At 40.5% G+C, this 17,239-nt stretch overlaps 1 protein-coding gene across 1 annotated transcript; it reads right to left on the bottom strand.

Annotated features, from left to right (window-relative positions):
- Positions 1 to 393: 393 nt before the first annotated feature.
- Positions 394 to 16,928, bottom strand: LOC114598448 (adhesion G protein-coupled receptor E3-like). The gene is made up of 17 exons (XM_028732116.2): positions 16,886 to 16,928; positions 15,442 to 15,501; positions 14,666 to 14,722; positions 13,354 to 13,506; positions 12,491 to 12,570; positions 11,134 to 11,241; positions 10,064 to 10,241; positions 8,909 to 9,028; positions 6,961 to 7,160; positions 6,434 to 6,604; positions 5,712 to 5,906; positions 5,337 to 5,572; positions 4,664 to 4,730; positions 3,830 to 3,921; positions 3,326 to 3,494; positions 2,479 to 2,577; positions 394 to 1,056 (listed from the first exon to the last, which is right to left on the bottom strand). The coding sequence occupies exons 1-17, from the start codon at positions 16,914 to 16,916 to the stop codon at positions 994 to 996; spliced, it is 2,079 nt and encodes a 692-aa protein (XP_028587949.2). The 5' UTR covers positions 16,917 to 16,928; the 3' UTR covers positions 394 to 993.
- Positions 16,929 to 17,239: the final 311 nt, after the last annotated feature.

The raw sequence follows: 17,239 nt of genomic DNA, 5'->3' as shown, positions 1-17,239 counted from the left end.
ATACAATAGTACATTTGACAGGGCAAACAGACAGGTTTTGCTGCCAAGGCAACCTAGAATAATTGTGCCTGTTCATGTAATCAGCTTATCCAAATTTCATTTTAACTTCATAGCAAGATATTTGAGCTAATAGTAGTGATTCCAATTGTGTTGTTTTAAAATAAGCATCTGGATGGTTTCTTTTAAGAACCTGCAGGTGTGAGTGCTAATATGGCATAGAGTATACAATCTGAAAATTATGAATCTCAAATTAATAAACTGTCCCAAAGCTAAGGTTTTGCTTTTTGTGATTCATGTGTGAAATCCTATAGTTAATCTGAGTTAAGATAGGGCGCCATTTCCGATGTCAGCAAGGGGGGCAGGAAAGGGAAAGAAAATAAATAACAACAAACGTTTTCAGTCTTTCCTGGTGTTTTTCTCTCTCTCCACACTCAAGAATCATCGTATTTGTGTATGTATGCATATATGTATACATATTTCATCTCAAGTGACAGCAGGTGAAATTATTAGCTGAGCTTTTCTTCTGTTCCCAAATATTTGTGAGAACCTGGGTTTCGAAGGAAAATTTGCCTCAAAGGCCTCAGCCAGAATATGAATATGAATATATAGGTACAGACTTGATCAGTGCTACCTAAAGTAAGTAGTTATTGCCATTAGGGTACTGTTGCCAAGGCACTATGAAGCAGTCCCAGTGACAGCCATGAGTCTTCTCCTCTGTTCAATGTCCATTGCTTTGTTAAGCTCATCATGTTCTATTACCTAAAACTTCAACGGGCAACAGGAGTGTTTGAGATCTACAGTATATCGTAATAGCAATAGGAAATGTCTTGAATATGAGGATTTCCATGGTTTTTTTAATCCTGGTACCTTAAAAAGCTGGAAGGCAACCAAACAAGGAATAATTGCTTGGATATGAAAAATTCCTGTAGTTCGTCCAGTTTCATTCAGTTGTATTTTGGATACAGACGGAAGAGACCAAAACATGGTATTTGATTATGGCTCTGTCCCCCATCCCACCATCTGTTGATTCCCTGAAGCAGTGCTTTCCTCTTTCCTCTGGAAAAGATAAGGAAAGAAGTTCCTTAGATCACAGGCTATGATACATAAGCAAAAGAGTGCGAAATTCAGAATATGTGAGTCTGTCTACCTTTAACACTGAAACCTATCGGCCACTTCAGCCTTGAAGAAACCAGCATTTAACAGCAGGGAGAATTTTCTACAACGCTCAACCTGCAACTCTAATAGTAAAAAGCAGTTCTTTTAAAAACTGTAATCCATAATATCTGAACACATTTCCTATGAAACATTCCATGAAATACTGGATCTATAAAATCTGTTGCATCCCAAGTTGGCTGCACTGCAATCACACGATGGTATTGGGACCAATTAGGGCGCAATTGCTGTGCGAGCTCCAGGCCGGCGCAATGAACAACATGTTCCTACCACCATGTTCCTCTCTGTTAAACCCTGCAAGGCAGTGATCAGCACTAGGGTTATAAACCAAATAGTTTATTAAAATAGGAGCCTGAAATTAAGGCTGGGCTGAAATTCCCTTCCAGTGGGTGTGGCCAGTGGGAAGCTGCAGTAAGAGCTTTGCACCATTTCGGCAGAATGGGATTTAAAAAAAAAAACTTGTAAAAAAGAAAACCTTTGGCCACCTGATGAAGTTAAAGAAAGGAAACCCCATCTCAAAACTTCCAAGAAATTTCCTTTCCCCGCCCCCATGATATTTTGGGAGTCTTTCATTCTCATGCAATGAATGGTTGAAAAAGAAAGTTTCAAAATGTCCAGCACAGCACAGGTCAAAGTGATGTTTTTTATTACAGGCAGAGCTGTGATTGCTCTCTAGAGTTCATCGAGGTTGCACTGAGGTTTCACTTGACTCAGCAATTTACTGCTGAACCAGAAAGGTGGGGGGAAAACTCCCAGAAATGAAGGTACAACATCATGCAGAGCCTACACCAGCATTGCTCTTTCTGGCCAGGTATATAATAATCACAAAACAGCTCAGCTATCTGTGAATAGATGGTATTTCATAGTAGGAGGAACAAATGTCCTGGAGAAGCAAATCCGTCACCTATAAAGGGCAGATGTCCTAAGAATGTGAAATTCTGTGAATATTAGGGGCTGAGAGATGTAAGGTTAACCATATCACTGCTGGTTAGAGAAAATGTCTGGATCATGCATCTGTCTTACCAGGGGGACACTGACAGGTACAGAAATCATAGACATCTCAGAACCTGCACCAACATTACTTTTTCTAGCCAGGCATATGATACCCAGATGATGGCCCAGCTAACTTCTCCCAGCTACAATCTGTGGAGAGATTATGTTTCTACTAGGAGGATGGCATGTGCTGGAGAAGCATATCTGCCCCCTAAATGTGCAGATATCCTATGGAATGCCATGAATACATGGCAGAAGCAAGGGTAACCATATCATTATTGCTAAGATATGTGGATTATGCACCTTTCTTACCATGGGATTGGTGATGGGGACAGAAGTCATCGTCATGTCAGAAGCAGGAGGCTTGAAATCTTTCTTGCAAGAAATCAAATGCCCGTATGTTTCTCTTACCTGAGGATTCAAAATACAAAGCTACTAGGAAGAGATTTCTAGTCTCCCCATAAAAACACTAAATCTAATTCTGTTTCTTTGGAGTGAGTATTGCAGGGAGCAAGGAACAAAATTGTCCCTTGTTCAACGGTCCACAAACCAGGAGTCAGCCTTGAAAATTTGCACTAAGTTATATTTTGTTGTCAATTTACATTTCTTAGTACATAAACTATTGGTCTGATGTGTAGAGATCTTTCCTATTCTACTTAGCTCAAGAGGATTCTGGAAGCTTCTCTGTGTGAAAGAAACTTCATGATGTTTGAGAAGTTGAGTACAGCTGGTTTAAACTGGTTCTGTTATCTCTTTCTGTCAAGGTCATGCCGACTATAATAGTAGGGCCACTTACTTTCTCTTTCTATCTCTTTTCCGTCTGGTGTGGTGTTCTGTGGGTTAGTGTTAAGTTTAAGACTTATTATAAGTATTGTAAGTTTAAGTTAAGTCTGCTGCAACTGGATTTCTTATGGACAGTGCCAATCCTGAATGTATTGGATTTGAGACCATTATGCTCATTTGCCTTCAATAGCAGTAAAGCTCTGCTGGATGAAATATTCATTGCCTCTGGTCTAAGTTTTTACTCCGCTAACTATATGTTGGAATCTGCTCTGGATCGATATTGAGTAGAATTTAAATGACCCTTGTATCCTATTGCCCCACATTTTATTTGATATTGCTTGCTCTAAGTGCTACCCTCTCTCGTTCCATACATTACCTTCTTGTTCAGCAAGCAATGCACCAGGAAGATGAAGAATCCTTGCACACTGTTGGTGATTGTGAACAGGTATGCCATTACCTCAGCCAGAGGGCCAAACTGAAAGAGTCCTAGACACCAAGTCACACCAAGGATGAAAACATGGGCCATTGCCTTAAATGTCAGTGACCTACAAAAGAGGAAGGCAACAGCGTGGATGGTCTGAAAAGGTAAGGGAGTACTGGGAAGTTGTATTATCTGAACGAATCCCAGACAACCCTCTCTTTCTCAGTGGCTGTCCTTGAAAGTACATGTTCTTCACTCATGTTTAATAGAAGGAAACCAAAGCTTCATAAGACAGGAGAGGATTTGGAAAAGTTGTGGGTAGCGATGAAAAGCAGTTAAGATTTGCTATAATGTCTGAAGTGTTCCAGTAACTCAGGTGCCAATCACCAAGTCCAGTTTTTAAAATAACCACTTAAAACTGGGGAGCTGGATTTTGCACTACTATGTGGTTTATCTTACCTGGTATTTCTGAGGGTAGTGACCTCAGAATTGAGAGATGCAAGTTTCTTATGCAAGATCAACAGAATAAGGCAGAAAAACATAATGTTGATCTGAGAAAAAGAAAAATAATTTGAGAAAGGATAAAAAAGTGCTCCACTGGAAAATGTGAAGCATAATTCTTAGGACTGTTGCATTTTGTGAGTGGGATTCAGTTGCAAAGCAGTAAGTTTATGTTGGGCAATGAAAACAAATTTGGTGCTTATGTGCAATAAACACACACACACACACACACACACACCAGACCTTTTGCAGGAAATAAAATTATGGGGCAATATACTGGTAACTCATGTAACTGCACCATGAACTAAGCAGAAATAATAAACTGGGTCATTGTATAACCTGCCCGCAAATATTGTGAAAACCAATCAGGATGACATTTCAATGAACAAACTCTCTGGAAGTCACTTTATTCATATCCAGTTTCTAGATGAGTGATGCAGATTCACTATCAGTTTGAAAAAGTTTCTAGTGACATTGCAAAATTATTTCTAGCCCATATCAGTGTAGTAAAACCGAGCTATTGCACATTATTGATAACTAATTAAACTGAAGACATGAGGGCAAATATAGAAGTAACTCTCAGGACTCCTTTCAAGTATTAGATGAAGCCAAAGACCTGGCCTAGATCTGGCTGACAACAAGAATTATGAATTCTGCCCCTCAGCCTATAAAAGATTTCCTTTCCTTTAGCAGTTATAAAGCAGGGAGATGTTCCACAAGCAGTCTGTGTTTTCTTGTGTTTTTGCCCCATTTTCCTGTTATTTTTAGAGAATGAGAGCTATTTTTACTGACCACGATTATGGCACAGACGGGTCCCAGGAAGCTCCAGATAAAACCTTTCTCATGGTTAAGCCAGCAGCTAAGGAAAAAGAAATACCATCAACATAACTTTTGGAAAACCCACAAGCACCAAAACTGCAGTTACACCTGAAAACACGGCTACATGTACACAACATTATATAGTCTACATTCAGTGTTCACTCAGCTTGTTTGTTTGTTTTTCCCTACCTAGTCCACACAGTCTGGAACTATTCCTCACTATATACCCCTCAAAAACACTTTTTCATAAATGTAGTTACATTCTGAAAATAGAAACTCAATGCAGATTGATTCTGTTTTATGTCTAATGCCCAGTATGTCCATTTGAATATAGATGGAAGAGGATCCAGCGATTGCAGGGGAGGTGGGATCCACATCTGCCCAGTGACGTTCTAACTAAGATCACAGTTACCACTTCCTTATTGTGTTGGGGTGTGTGGAAAGGGCTTGGAAAACCTTAGCTGGTCTTTGTGTCTGTTAGCCCACAAACCTGGGTCTGTAGAGTGATAATAAAATCCATCAGTAAATACATTCAAGATTGAGGTGCACTAGTTACATGGGCAATCCAATTATTTTAAACAGAGGACTTCAAAGGATGACCTTTGCAGATCTCCCTGCCTCCCTATATTCTAAAACAGACACTTACTGATAATGGGTCCCATAGGACCCGGGTGAAATTGCTGCAGAAATGCCAACTATCATGGCAGGGAGCCCATAGCCACAGAGGTACATGGATATCTTCATGCACTTGCTGGTACCGCCGTAATTTGCCACTTTCAGGTTCTTGACGATGATGAAGAGGTTCACACCTTCCAAGAACATCCACACAAAACAGGCCAGGAAGAGGTACTGCAGTGCCCCAGCTATGACCGAGCACAGGATCTGGAATGGAAATCAAAGGCGCCCTTTTGTCAGTACTCAGTACTAGATTCCTGTACTGCTTTGGATCAGAGTGCATGACTGGATGGGGTAGTGAGCAGTTATCAAGTCTGCCATATCCTTCAAGGATGTGCCAAAATACCTTGTTGTATGTTTTGTCAATTCCAATTAAGAAGATGAGGTCCGCAAAGAAGAGGCACAAACTCAGCTGCAGGTGGATGAAGGTGCTGCTGTTTTGGACGGAGCGGCAAAAGAGAAAGGTAACAATGGACAGGAAGAGGCAGATGAGCGAGATGATGAGTCCAATGTAGCTGATAATGGAGAGGATCAGAGCTCCCTGTAACACAGGACAGTGGCTCTCAGAACCAAAAAACTGACTTTTGATAAACATGTGGGGTTTTTTACACTGCATCTAGCAGATTTTGATTCCACAAAATCCTCAGCTTCCACAAGCTCCCATGATTCCATAAGGAAAATTAAAGTGATGCTGAGCATCTTGCTGAAATGTAATATGTGTATATATGTATGTATATATATAATAAACCTAATAGTTATGCCTTAAATACAATAAAAAGTTGGTGTGCAGCACCTCAGCCTGATTCCACCCCCTCACCAGTTTGGACATCAGGTGTCCGAATTGCCCTTTTAACCATTAATGATGACAAAGAAACCTGCAGCAGTTTTAAGAAGTATTCTATGAACGTGTTTCTCCACCACTAACTCTGGAGTAGCCTCACACTATCTAATCCATGAAATACTATAACAAGACCCCAAAGTAATGGATTAGTGGTAACTTAGGGTCTGGTCTTTCACTCTTTCCTCCAACAGGGAACTCAGACATTGCTGGACCTAAGTCTGACTTACCTGCCTGGGAGTGGGGGCCATCAGCACAGCAAAGTTAGACAGGTACTGACAGCTGCATTCTGAATGAGTGCTGTTAGACTGGAGGAGCTGGCAGCCCTCAGGGGACCAGGCACCACTTCTGCTTGCAGAGTCCCAGTGGACACAAACCCCTTTTTCCTGGGGAACTTTATTCTGTAAGAAAGGGGAAGGGTTGGAGGAAGATCTGGAGAAAGTCCACTGAAAGTTATGCGTCTTTCTGATGCAAAGAATAGGAGCCGCAAAGTAAGATTAACAGGTAAAGAATACATGACAAGCAGAAGGAACTATGTCTATGACAACATTTCTGATAAACTAGGATACCTGCCTGTGAATCTGAGTGTCAGGGAACAAAGCTTGGATGAATACAGGGAGTTCAGCTGAGGGTCTTGGCCCAGCTCTACGTTTTCCTTGACACTGGGGGAGGGGTCTCTCTCACGTCTTAATAGATATTCACAATATGAACAGAAAAAACACTTCCCTGATCTCCTGTACAGAATTCATTTACACACCTCAAGGTGACAAAAGGTGAGGTTGACAGGGCTGGAAATATTCCTCATCCAGCGGCTGGTGGAAACGCTTAGCATCCTGGAGTTCATGCGGAAGATTTCTCCCAGAATTCCCCTGCTCTGCTGAGTCTCATCCTGCAGAAGAATCCCACTCAGGAGTGATCCCAGTCCACTGTATGACATAAAGGCCACAGCGACAGGACCTGCAAGAGACAGAAGGAATATCGGAGGCAGAATAGTGAAAATACGAGATAAATTGAAATTGCAGAGTTTTGAAAAACTAAAAAACAAAGTGCGAGATTGGCTTCATTATTATCAAATAATGGAGGCATACAATTTGGACAAGAAAATTGGATTCCAGGTGGAAAAATCAAAATTGGAAACAGAACTGTTAGATTCCAAAAATAAGACTTTGTCTAGGATGTATAACTTGCTGTTGAAATGGAATACTCAGGATGAAACGGTGAAATCTGCTATGATTAAGTGGGCACAAGATGTTGGACATAACATTATGATGGCTGACTGGGAACAGTTATGGACCACAGGTATGAAGTTTACGGCATGTAATGCCTTAAGAGAGAATATTATGAAAATGATATACAGGTGGTACATGACACCAGTCAAGCTTGCAAAAATCTATCACTTGCCCAATAATAAATGTTGGAAATGTAAAGAAACTGAAGGTTCATTCTTTCACCTTTGGTGGACGTGCCCAAGGATTAAAGCTTTCTGGGAGATGATATATAATGAAATGAAAAAGGTATTTAAGTATACCTTCCTGAAGAAACCAGAGGCCTTTCTCCTGGGCATTGTCGGCCAATTGGTGCCAAAGAAGGATAGAAATTTCTTTATGTATGCCACAACAGCAGCAAGAATACTTATCGCAAAGTATTGGAAGACACAAGATCTACCCACCCTGGAAGAATGGCAGATGAAGGTGATGGACTATATGGAATTGGCGGAAATGACTGGCAGAATCCGAGACCAGGGAGAAGAGTTGATTGAAGAAGATTGGAAGAAATTTAAAGATTATTTACAGAAATATTGTAAAATTAATGAATGTTAGAACAATGTTGGATTGAAGCTAAGTGGTTTTCAGCAGTAATGTTATAAGGATGTGTAAAAATGGATTGATAATAAGGGAATAATTTAAAGTCATAATATATTTAAGATTAAAGATTAGGATAAAAATAAAGAGGGAAAGGATTTGCTGAACCAACCAATTGAACTGGATACAAAAAAGGGAGGTGTGAGGAGGTCTGGGAAACAAGCGAATGAAAGATAAGACATGAAAAGATTGAATTGTTTTTAACTGTTTTTACTTTGTATTTTTTCTTTTTCTTTTTTCTTTTTGTAATACTTTGAAAATTTTAATAAAAATCTTTTTAAAAAAACAACAGAATAGTGAAAATACATGTCACATACCAAAGATTGCCTCGGTATACACACATGTACTTTTCTTTGGTAGAATAGAGTGTTGCAGGAGTAAGAATCTGATTGTCCCTTAGGCAATTCCACACATATAAATTTCTCATGCTGCTGTCTTCACAATGCACTGTTTGTCCCTGCACAGGGACACCACATCCTGATGCCAGCCACAAGGGATAGGGAGTCATATTTTCTAGTTGTCCTGCCACAAGTCCCAGATTCTCATTTCCCAGCCAGGGCCAGTGGTTTGTACCTGAAGACTGGACCTCCTTCTCAAATATGGACAATTAGGTTGCACTTTTTTACTGCTGAGAAATACAGGTCAAATTGATGTACAGCATCAAATTGATGCTGTACAGCAATGAAACTAGTTAAAAGTACATGGTAAAGATAGTAAAAAGTTTGGTGTGCCTGAAGAAAGAGAATATTCAAGGTACTTTTCTAAGGGATTTAGAAGCACTGTGATAAGTGGTTATTTTTTATCTTGAACAAGTGTTATCTGAGGAATGAGCAGAAAGCATACCTTGGGTGATCCTGTCAATCACTGCTCTGGGATCAATGGTCATTTGGTCTTCCTGAGCCTCTAAATGCAGAGCTTCATTTTTTGAAATAACCTCTTCACTGATTATGTGGGTTTGGATCACTACAATGAGCAAAGAAGGGATATGGGTTCTTAGATACACATCATGATGACTAGCTATGTGTTCGTGGGACAATGAAAAAGCAAATCCCAGAAGGGACCGCAACAACATACATGAAGGCAGGAGCACACATGTCATGAAACACAAACCATGAAATACTGACTTTTCCAAACACTAACCATGAAAGTTCACAAAAAGCCTAGCTCATTCCTGATCTAGCCATTGAGAGCTCACCCATCACTATAAATGACTAGGGGTGTATGGATCAGCTTATTTCCATTAAAGTCGGTTTCACGTGCATTCAATAATAAGTCTGTTCCATCCCATTTACTGCACTTTTTTTTGAAGAAGAAGAAAAATGTTTGTGTAGTTTCATCCATTTTCTCCTAATATACACATTTTGTACTCATCCCCCAACCCCCTTTGTATGCAGGGGAGTTTTCAACTGTGTTCCACTCAATGTATAAGTCTGTTAATTGCAAATCATGTATGTCCTGTTTAAAGTGCAGACCAAACAGAATTCTCTTCCAAACAGAATTCTCTTCCAGGAGACAGATGAGGTGATCAGGCACTCCCATTTCTTTAAGAACTTGCCATAGTTTGCTGTGGTCGACACAGTCAAAGGCTTTTGCATAGTCAATGAAACAGAAGTAGATGTTTTTCTGGAACTCTCTAGCTTCCTCCATAATCCAACACATGTTTGCAATTTGGTCTCTGGTTCCTCTGCCCCTTCGAAATCCAGCTTGCAATTCTGGGAGTTCTCGGTCCACATACTGCTTAAGCCTACCTTGTAGAATTTTAAGCATAACCTTGCTAGCATGTGAAATGAGCGCAATTGTGTGGTAGTTGGATCATTGGCTTGTCGTGGCGAAGGGGCTTGAACAACTCAGAGAAACTATGAGCTATGCCGTACAGGGCCACCCAAGATGGACAAGTCATAGTGGAGAGTTTTGACTAAACGTGATCCACCTGGAGCAGGAAACGACAAGCCATTCCAGTATCCCTGCCAAGAAAACTCCACAGACAATTCTCCTTACCTATTGAGTTAGTAACCACAGTCTGAGATTGGTGTTCTGGAGATGCAATAGCTTTTGCAACTGCAGCTGAGGCCAGTCCGTCCAAAACCAATGTCACAGCTGATACACGCTCCTCATTTGTTTCAATACTCTGTAGCGAACTGCTGACAAGAAGTTTGTCAACGGAGCCCACTGTGTCCTGCAGCATTACAAGAAGCCAAGAAACCACATGACAATTCAAAACCTTGCTTGCCTTCTTACAATCAGTTCTTCAAGAGAGGCAGGAGGGTAGCCACATGAGAACAGGCCTTCTCTGCAGTGGCTCCTCGTTTGTGGAATGCTCTCCTCAGGAAAGTTCACCTGGTGCCTTAATTATACACTTTTAGGCACCAGGCAAAAACATTCCTTTTTAACCAGGCCTTTGGCTGAAATTTGGCTGAAATTTAGGCACCAGGCAAAAACATTACTTTTTAACCAGGCCTTTGGCTGAAATTTGGCTGAAATTTAAAATGTGACTTTTTGGGGAGGGGAGTGTTATTGGATTATTGTTTTTATTTTCATATATTGTGATCTTTTTTGTGAACCGCCCTGAAACCTCCAGGTATAGGGCGGTATAAAAATTCAATAAATAAATGAATGAATTCTCAGAATATGTACATAGCACAGTAGATTTTGTACGGCTCAATGGGTGTACATTATCCTAGAGCAAAAGAAAATATCTACCTGTCTGTCTGTTCTTTAATTGTGAAACAAAAACAAAATTTACAATTTAATATCAACTACATAGACCACTTCAAGACCAAAAAATATTATCTTTCTTTCTATATTCTTCTCCCATGGATAATGGGTAAGGATGATAGGAGTTCTAGTCCAATAACATCTGAAGGGCCACATGATCTCAATATTTTTATTTGTTTGAAATTAAACAGTTTTGAACATTGAAAGCCTTGTCTGTGTAAACTGTCATAGATCCACCCATCTTTCACTGACCACAGTAGGAAACCACACAGTCTTGCAAACAGGAAGGCACAGAACTTCTCAGGAAGGAGATGCTGTGGCCAAATGTTGCCTCAGTTCTTGGGAAGCCTTACCTGCAAGGAAGTTGGTATCACACTGCCATTTTCACAGAAGGATAAAAAAGCATTGAAGGCTGTCCCTACCACTGAGCAGTAGAAACTGTTGTTATGACTGAAGTAATTCTAAGAGAAGAGAAGAAATGTGTGTTGGCAGAGATCAGCTGACAAGGAAATACAATGAAATACTCCAAAAAAGTAGTATAGGCTGGGTTAAGTCAAATGGTCTGATATTGCCCCAGACATGAGCAGAAAATATTTTGCTGGGCCAAATAGTGGTTATAATGGTTGCACTAGGATTAGAGACACCCAGATTCAAATCCCCTCTTAGCTATGACGCTCACTAGGAGAGCTTTGGCCATGTTGTTGAGCAAATCAGTTGTGCATTTAAGGCAAATTACTTCCCCCAAAGAATTCTAGGAACTGTAGTTCCCCCCTCCCCTCCCAGGGCTACAATTTGCAGAATTCTGAACAAACTACAGTTCTCAGGATTTTGTGAAGGAAGTCGTGTTGATTATTGTCCATTGAATATGTTGTAAATGTATGGGGTAGATCTGCCCATTATCTCTCAGCCAAACTTACTTCACAGAGATGTTGGGCAGATAAGACCTATTTCAGTTTCCTCCCTTTCCTTCCAGCAGCTCTTCACAAAAACAGTGGTTCTTTCACAACCCTCCCCCAACCCCTTTCTTAACACACCCTGTCTTTAACATCAGAGTGAGGTCTGGAACATAATAATAATAATTTTTATTACATTTGTTAGTGACGAACATAAAAGTCTCAAAGATAGAATACAACAAAAGCATTTTACAACCAGTAAACTTTAAAACAATGAGCAATACAAAATATATACTATATACTATATACATATGAATATCGAGGATATATAGAGTAATTAGCTCCGCATATAGAAATCATAAGCAGGTTGCCTCCCACACATGCTTAGCACAGGATTTTCATTATGTGTTCCAATAATTATTTTTCTAATCAGTTGAAAATGGTTTTCCCCACCCACCCGCCCAACTGAAGAAACGAATTTCCAGAAGATGGGAAGGAATCACTTCAACATTTTTTAAATGTCCTTTATCCATAAAGTAAAGGAGTGAGTAGAACATGAATCAAGCATTTTCCTTGTCCAATTTCCTCCTTCCCTCCAGTTCCCTCAATTTTCAACAGATTTGGAGAATGAGAGTGAGTTAGCTAACAATCAATACATCTAATTTGCATTTAGCACTACTGTTCTAGTGGGGAGAATCGCCATTTGCATTTCAGAGAAAAAACATTGACAGTGTTAGCATACCAACCAACCCAGTAAGGTTAAGCATATCAGATTTACAGAACTGTGTTAATTTCACACATATCACAACACACATACCTCTGGTTTTGTTGCATTGAAACACACCCCTAGACCATCATTTTGTCTTACAATATCTGGTTGGCAGTGGTAGGGAATTTCTGTAAAGAAAACATAATTTACAACTAACGTGCAATGCATGGGCTCCATGTAAACTTGTACGATTTGTGTGCTTGTTATGTGTGTGGAGATGACAGATTGTGTCACCATTTTTTCTGATCAAAAATTGTATCTTCTAGTTATTTCTGAATGTATTGAACTGGGGTCTAAATGAGTTCAGGTTTCTAAATACTAAAGACTTTTAGCATGGATTGCTTTTGTATAATAATCATTTAAGCTTATATGTGTAAGAAAAGACTGCTATGTGTGAAGAATATATTGTAGCTCCCAACCTCAACCCACCAGGTTTTGCAGCAATCCTCTGCTGATATCTGTGCCTAAAGAGCTTCGGCTTCTGATCCTGACAGCTGCACCATCTTTTCACCTACAGAATTAGGATTTTATTGATAATAAAGAAATACTTTCTACCCTTTGGGATGGCTAAAACCCCAGTGTTATTTATTAACTTATATACTTCATGCATTCCAGAATGGCTTGTAAGCAGTTTACAACTATAGAATCAATTAGGACATTCATTTGTGATTATAATACACAATAGCAATTCAATAAGAGAGGAATGAAACGTCATTTATTAAAACATACAATAAAGAAGCCAATTGAAACAATGACAATTAAAACCCTCCGAGAAACAGTTTAGAATTGAAGAACAGTAATGAAGTATTGCCATTGGTTATGACATTAGCAATGGCTGAATATCAAATTTCCATTCATCACTGCAGCTCAAGTAGATGCCATTTAAAGGATCTGAGAATTAACACACTTACTCTCACAACTGGTTTGATTGGTTCCCAAAGTTGTCGTTTCCCTGTATCCTTCTTCACAGACACAGCTGGATTTATTATATGAAACAGAATTAGGACCACAGTCTACGGATGTGCCATTGTCAATGGTAGTGCTGCCTTCATCATCCACATAAACTAAACAGAAGAAAACATAAAAATGGTATTCCACAGGCAAGCTGTGCCCTCCTGCACCGAGGGCAGAGAAGAACTGGTTGGTCTTAGGAAGAAGTGGGTAAAGGTGACCCCCGCCCATTAAGCCCAGTCGCGGACGACTCTGGGGTTGCGGCGCTCATCTCACTTTACTGACCAAGGGAGCCGACGTTTGTCCGCAGACAGTTTTTCTGGGTCATGTGGCCAGCATGACTAAGCCACTTCTGGAGAAACCAGAGCAGTGCACGGAAACGCTGTTTACCTTCCTGCTGGTGCGGTACATTTTTATCTACTTGCACTTTGACGTGCTTTCGAAGTGCTAGGTTGGCAGGAGCAGGGACAGAGTAATGGGAGCTCACCCTGTCACAGGGATTTGAACCACCGACTTTCTGATCGGCAAGTCCTAGACTCTGTGGTTTAGACCACAGCGCCACCAGAGGAAGAAGTGGACAAGGAGCAAATATTTAATGCGCAAGTATATAAGCAGCATTACTTAGCAATACTAACTAGCACAATTATATAAACAGTATGAGCTCACTGATTTTCATGCAAAATACTTTTAGAAAGAACTGCCACCAGCTAGCTATGCAATATTTTCAAACCCTCTCCATTTTATACTGGCTTGATTGTCTCTGAGAGGGTCAGGGCTCTGCATCATTATACCAGCAAGCATAACATGGTGGCAGCCAAGGGCATAGCCAGGATTTTTTTGGGGGGGGCAGGCTTAATATTAGAGGGAAAAGCTTTATGTTGGGGGAGGGGGCAGAACCAAGTTATTTGCGACACAATTGGTCAGTTAAATCAGTCTGATCCAAGGTGAGGCAAGGCTTGCACTGCCACCCAGGTCACTATCCTTTAGGCTGTTGTATTAACTTTAAAGTTGATTCTGTCATGGTTTAATGCGTACATACTGTGACAATCAAATGCATGCCAATGGTCTACATGTTTTTGGCAAATTTTACTGTGCGGTGGGGTTGTTTGTACATGCTTTGTATAACATTTACACCCTGATTCATAACAAGTGCAAATGCCGTGTTGTTCCGTGTCAGGCTCCATGGAGCAATGTGCATTGTGACCCTTTCTTTCAATTGCTCCAGCATGGGATTTACAGGTGCTATCGATGCAGACATGGTCCAAAACATACCTATATCATAAGGCTTCAAAATTTCATCTAATCGCCATTGTCGTGGACCACCTGATCCTACAAAGAAGCAGAAATTGTTAACATTTTTTAAAGAAGCAGAGTCCCACGAACAAGATATGTTTACATGGAAGTATTTTCTAGTGCATTTGAGGATAGGATGTGCACATCATATAAACGCTATGGACTATTCAGCAGATAAAGGAAAGAAAGGGGGATTAACCTTTGTCCCTGGGCTTCAGCTAAGGAGCTGACTGCTGCCTATATTAATTCTCCCCATCTCACTTTCTGTTAGGATCTTGCAATTGCAAATTAGCTAGCCATCTTCTGAAGTGAAACCCATGCATCAGAAATTCTCCACCCTTTTATTTTCATTCCAAAGTCTGGTACAGAGGACAATGCTTGTGCAGTTTGACATTACTTTCAGTTCCTATGTTATGGTCAAACAAGCAGCTACTAATTAAAAAAATATATTTATATATTAAGACTATATTTGACCCATAAAAAATATTTTAAAACCACAGATTGGGGTCTATTATTCAGAAATTTCTTTCATCACCTTTTCCCAAAATTTGTACTCTTTTGCAAGACCATCACTTGTGCTGATAGATCATTTGATTAAATACATTTCTTAAATAGATGGATACCTGGAAGCAGTAGGGGCCAAGAACATTGCCCTCTTCAACAACATTAAAATAATAGTAAACAATGGTAAAAATTGAATCAATAATTGCTCCCACATTTTTCCAAATAATATCCAGGAGAAAATAATTTTTTACCTCTTTCATCGTTGTACACAACGGCAAATCCAAGACAAATCCCTTGACAAATAACAAATCCTAGGACCAATATTTAAAAAACGATGTTAAAAACAGCTGTTTGCCAGGATAGAAAGCCCCATACTGAGTTTTATTTTTAAAAAGAAACATTGCTGAGGCAACAAATGTCTAAAGCAGAAAGTTCTTCCTTATAAAATTCTGTACATTCATCTTTAAAATGCCAGAGACTTCTTCACATTTTGCAGAAACGGATTTCCTCTAATGTTTTTTGGTTGTTCCAGGTTTGTGTCTGTCCCTTTCCTCTCCCCGCTTCCATCTTAATCATAATTACAAAGGGTTGTATTCAGCATAGCACCAAGGACAATGTTCTGTCAAAGCAAGGGTTTCTTCCAATGCAGCAGAATGTTCCCCCCTCCCCTCCCATTCCCCCTAAGTCTTTTCTGTAGGTTTCGCCAACCCTCCAAAGCAGAGTTGGGGGACAGTGTGCAGTGCATACAGGGGTAGGAGGGGGGAGGTCCAATTGCATTAGTGCTCACCCTTGTAAGGTAAAGGTAAAGGTAAAGGTAAAGGGACCCCTGACCATTAGGTCCAGTCGTGGACGACTCTGGAGTTGCAGTGCTCATCTCGCTTTATTGGCAAAGGGAGCCGGCGTACAGGTCATGTGGTCAGCATGACTAAGCCACTTCTGGCGAACCAGAGCAGCGCACAGAAACACCATTTACCTTCCCACAGGAGCGGTACCTATTTATCTACTTGCACTTTGACGTGCTTTCGAACTGCTAGGTTGGCAGGAGCAGGGACAGAGCAACGGAAGCTCACCCCGTTGTGGGGATTCGAACCACCGACATTCTGATCGGCAAGTCCTAGGCTCTGTGGTTTAACCCGCAGCGCCACTGGCGTCCCCTGCTCACCCTTCTAGTAGTGCTTTTATTTAGTTGAATACCACCCAGAATATCAGGGTCTGCCACTTGAGTTGGAAATGGGGTGTGATGGAGGCTTTGGCTAAATGGTCTTGACAGCAGCTCATTCTACAGCATCACAATGAAACTTGAAAGTTCCTGCACAAGCCAGTCCTAACAGCACAACCTCTGACATTTCTCCAATGAAAACAGGGGTATTTCACATCACATCTTACCTGTCTAACTGTACATACATACTACCATGCATTTATAACACACTTACAGCACATCCCCTTGCAAAAAGAGAGAGGGGGAGGAAGAAAAGAACCCTGAGAACTTTTGCTTCTTGATGGTGCTGGGAATTGTAGCATAAACTACCATGCCCAGAACCATTTGGGGGCGAATGTGTTTTAAATATGCCTTTGAATATATGGGCCATATGCAGCCTGAATCAACAACTTTCTACATGCAATGCATTTGCTCTGCCTCTGAGCTATTTCTCCTTGCTTATGTTGAATGTCTTAGCCTATCAATTTCCTACTCACCCAGAAGAAGGCAGCTGAGTGTGGTCCTCATGGTCTTGTTGGCACTGAGGTAATGAATGGTTTGTTTATGCTTGTGACTAGAAGTTAAAGCAAAAAGGAACTAAGAAATGCTGAAACCACAAGTTTAGAACAGTTCCCATAAGTAGTATTCAGGTTCAGTCCCCACTTTGACCCCAAGATCTCTTTCCTGGTCAGTTGAGAGTATATGCAAAATTTCAAAAATTTTGCCCCAGGGCACATGATTTTATACTTGCTTACACTGAGCTGCATTTGCCATTTTACTGACTGTTCATCCCATCTGGAGAGAATCTTTTGGAGCTTTTCACAAAAACCACACTGAACCATTTGGTATCA

This window comes from Podarcis muralis, chromosome 5 (genome assembly GCF_964188315.1).
Source record: "Podarcis muralis chromosome 5, rPodMur119.hap1.1, whole genome shotgun sequence".
NCBI lineage: Eukaryota > Metazoa > Chordata > Lepidosauria > Squamata > Lacertidae > Podarcis > Podarcis muralis.
Note: the sequence above shows the minus strand (reverse complement) of the source record. Positions and strands in the feature narration are given on the sequence as shown.

Bases quoted from the DNA above. Each gene is read 5' to 3' on its own strand.
- LOC114598448 (XM_028732116.2), bottom strand. From the start codon at position 16,916: ATGAGGACCACACTCAGCTGCCTTCTTCTGG. The intron at 10,242-11,133 runs GTAAGGCTTCCC...GTAATGCTGCAG, and splicing joins TGATACCAACTTCCTTGCAG to GACACAGTGGGCTCCGTTGA. The intron at 3,922-4,663 runs GTCAGTAAAAAT...TCTTTTTCTCAG, and splicing joins CCGTCTGTGCCATAATCGTG to ATCAACATTATGTTTTTCTG.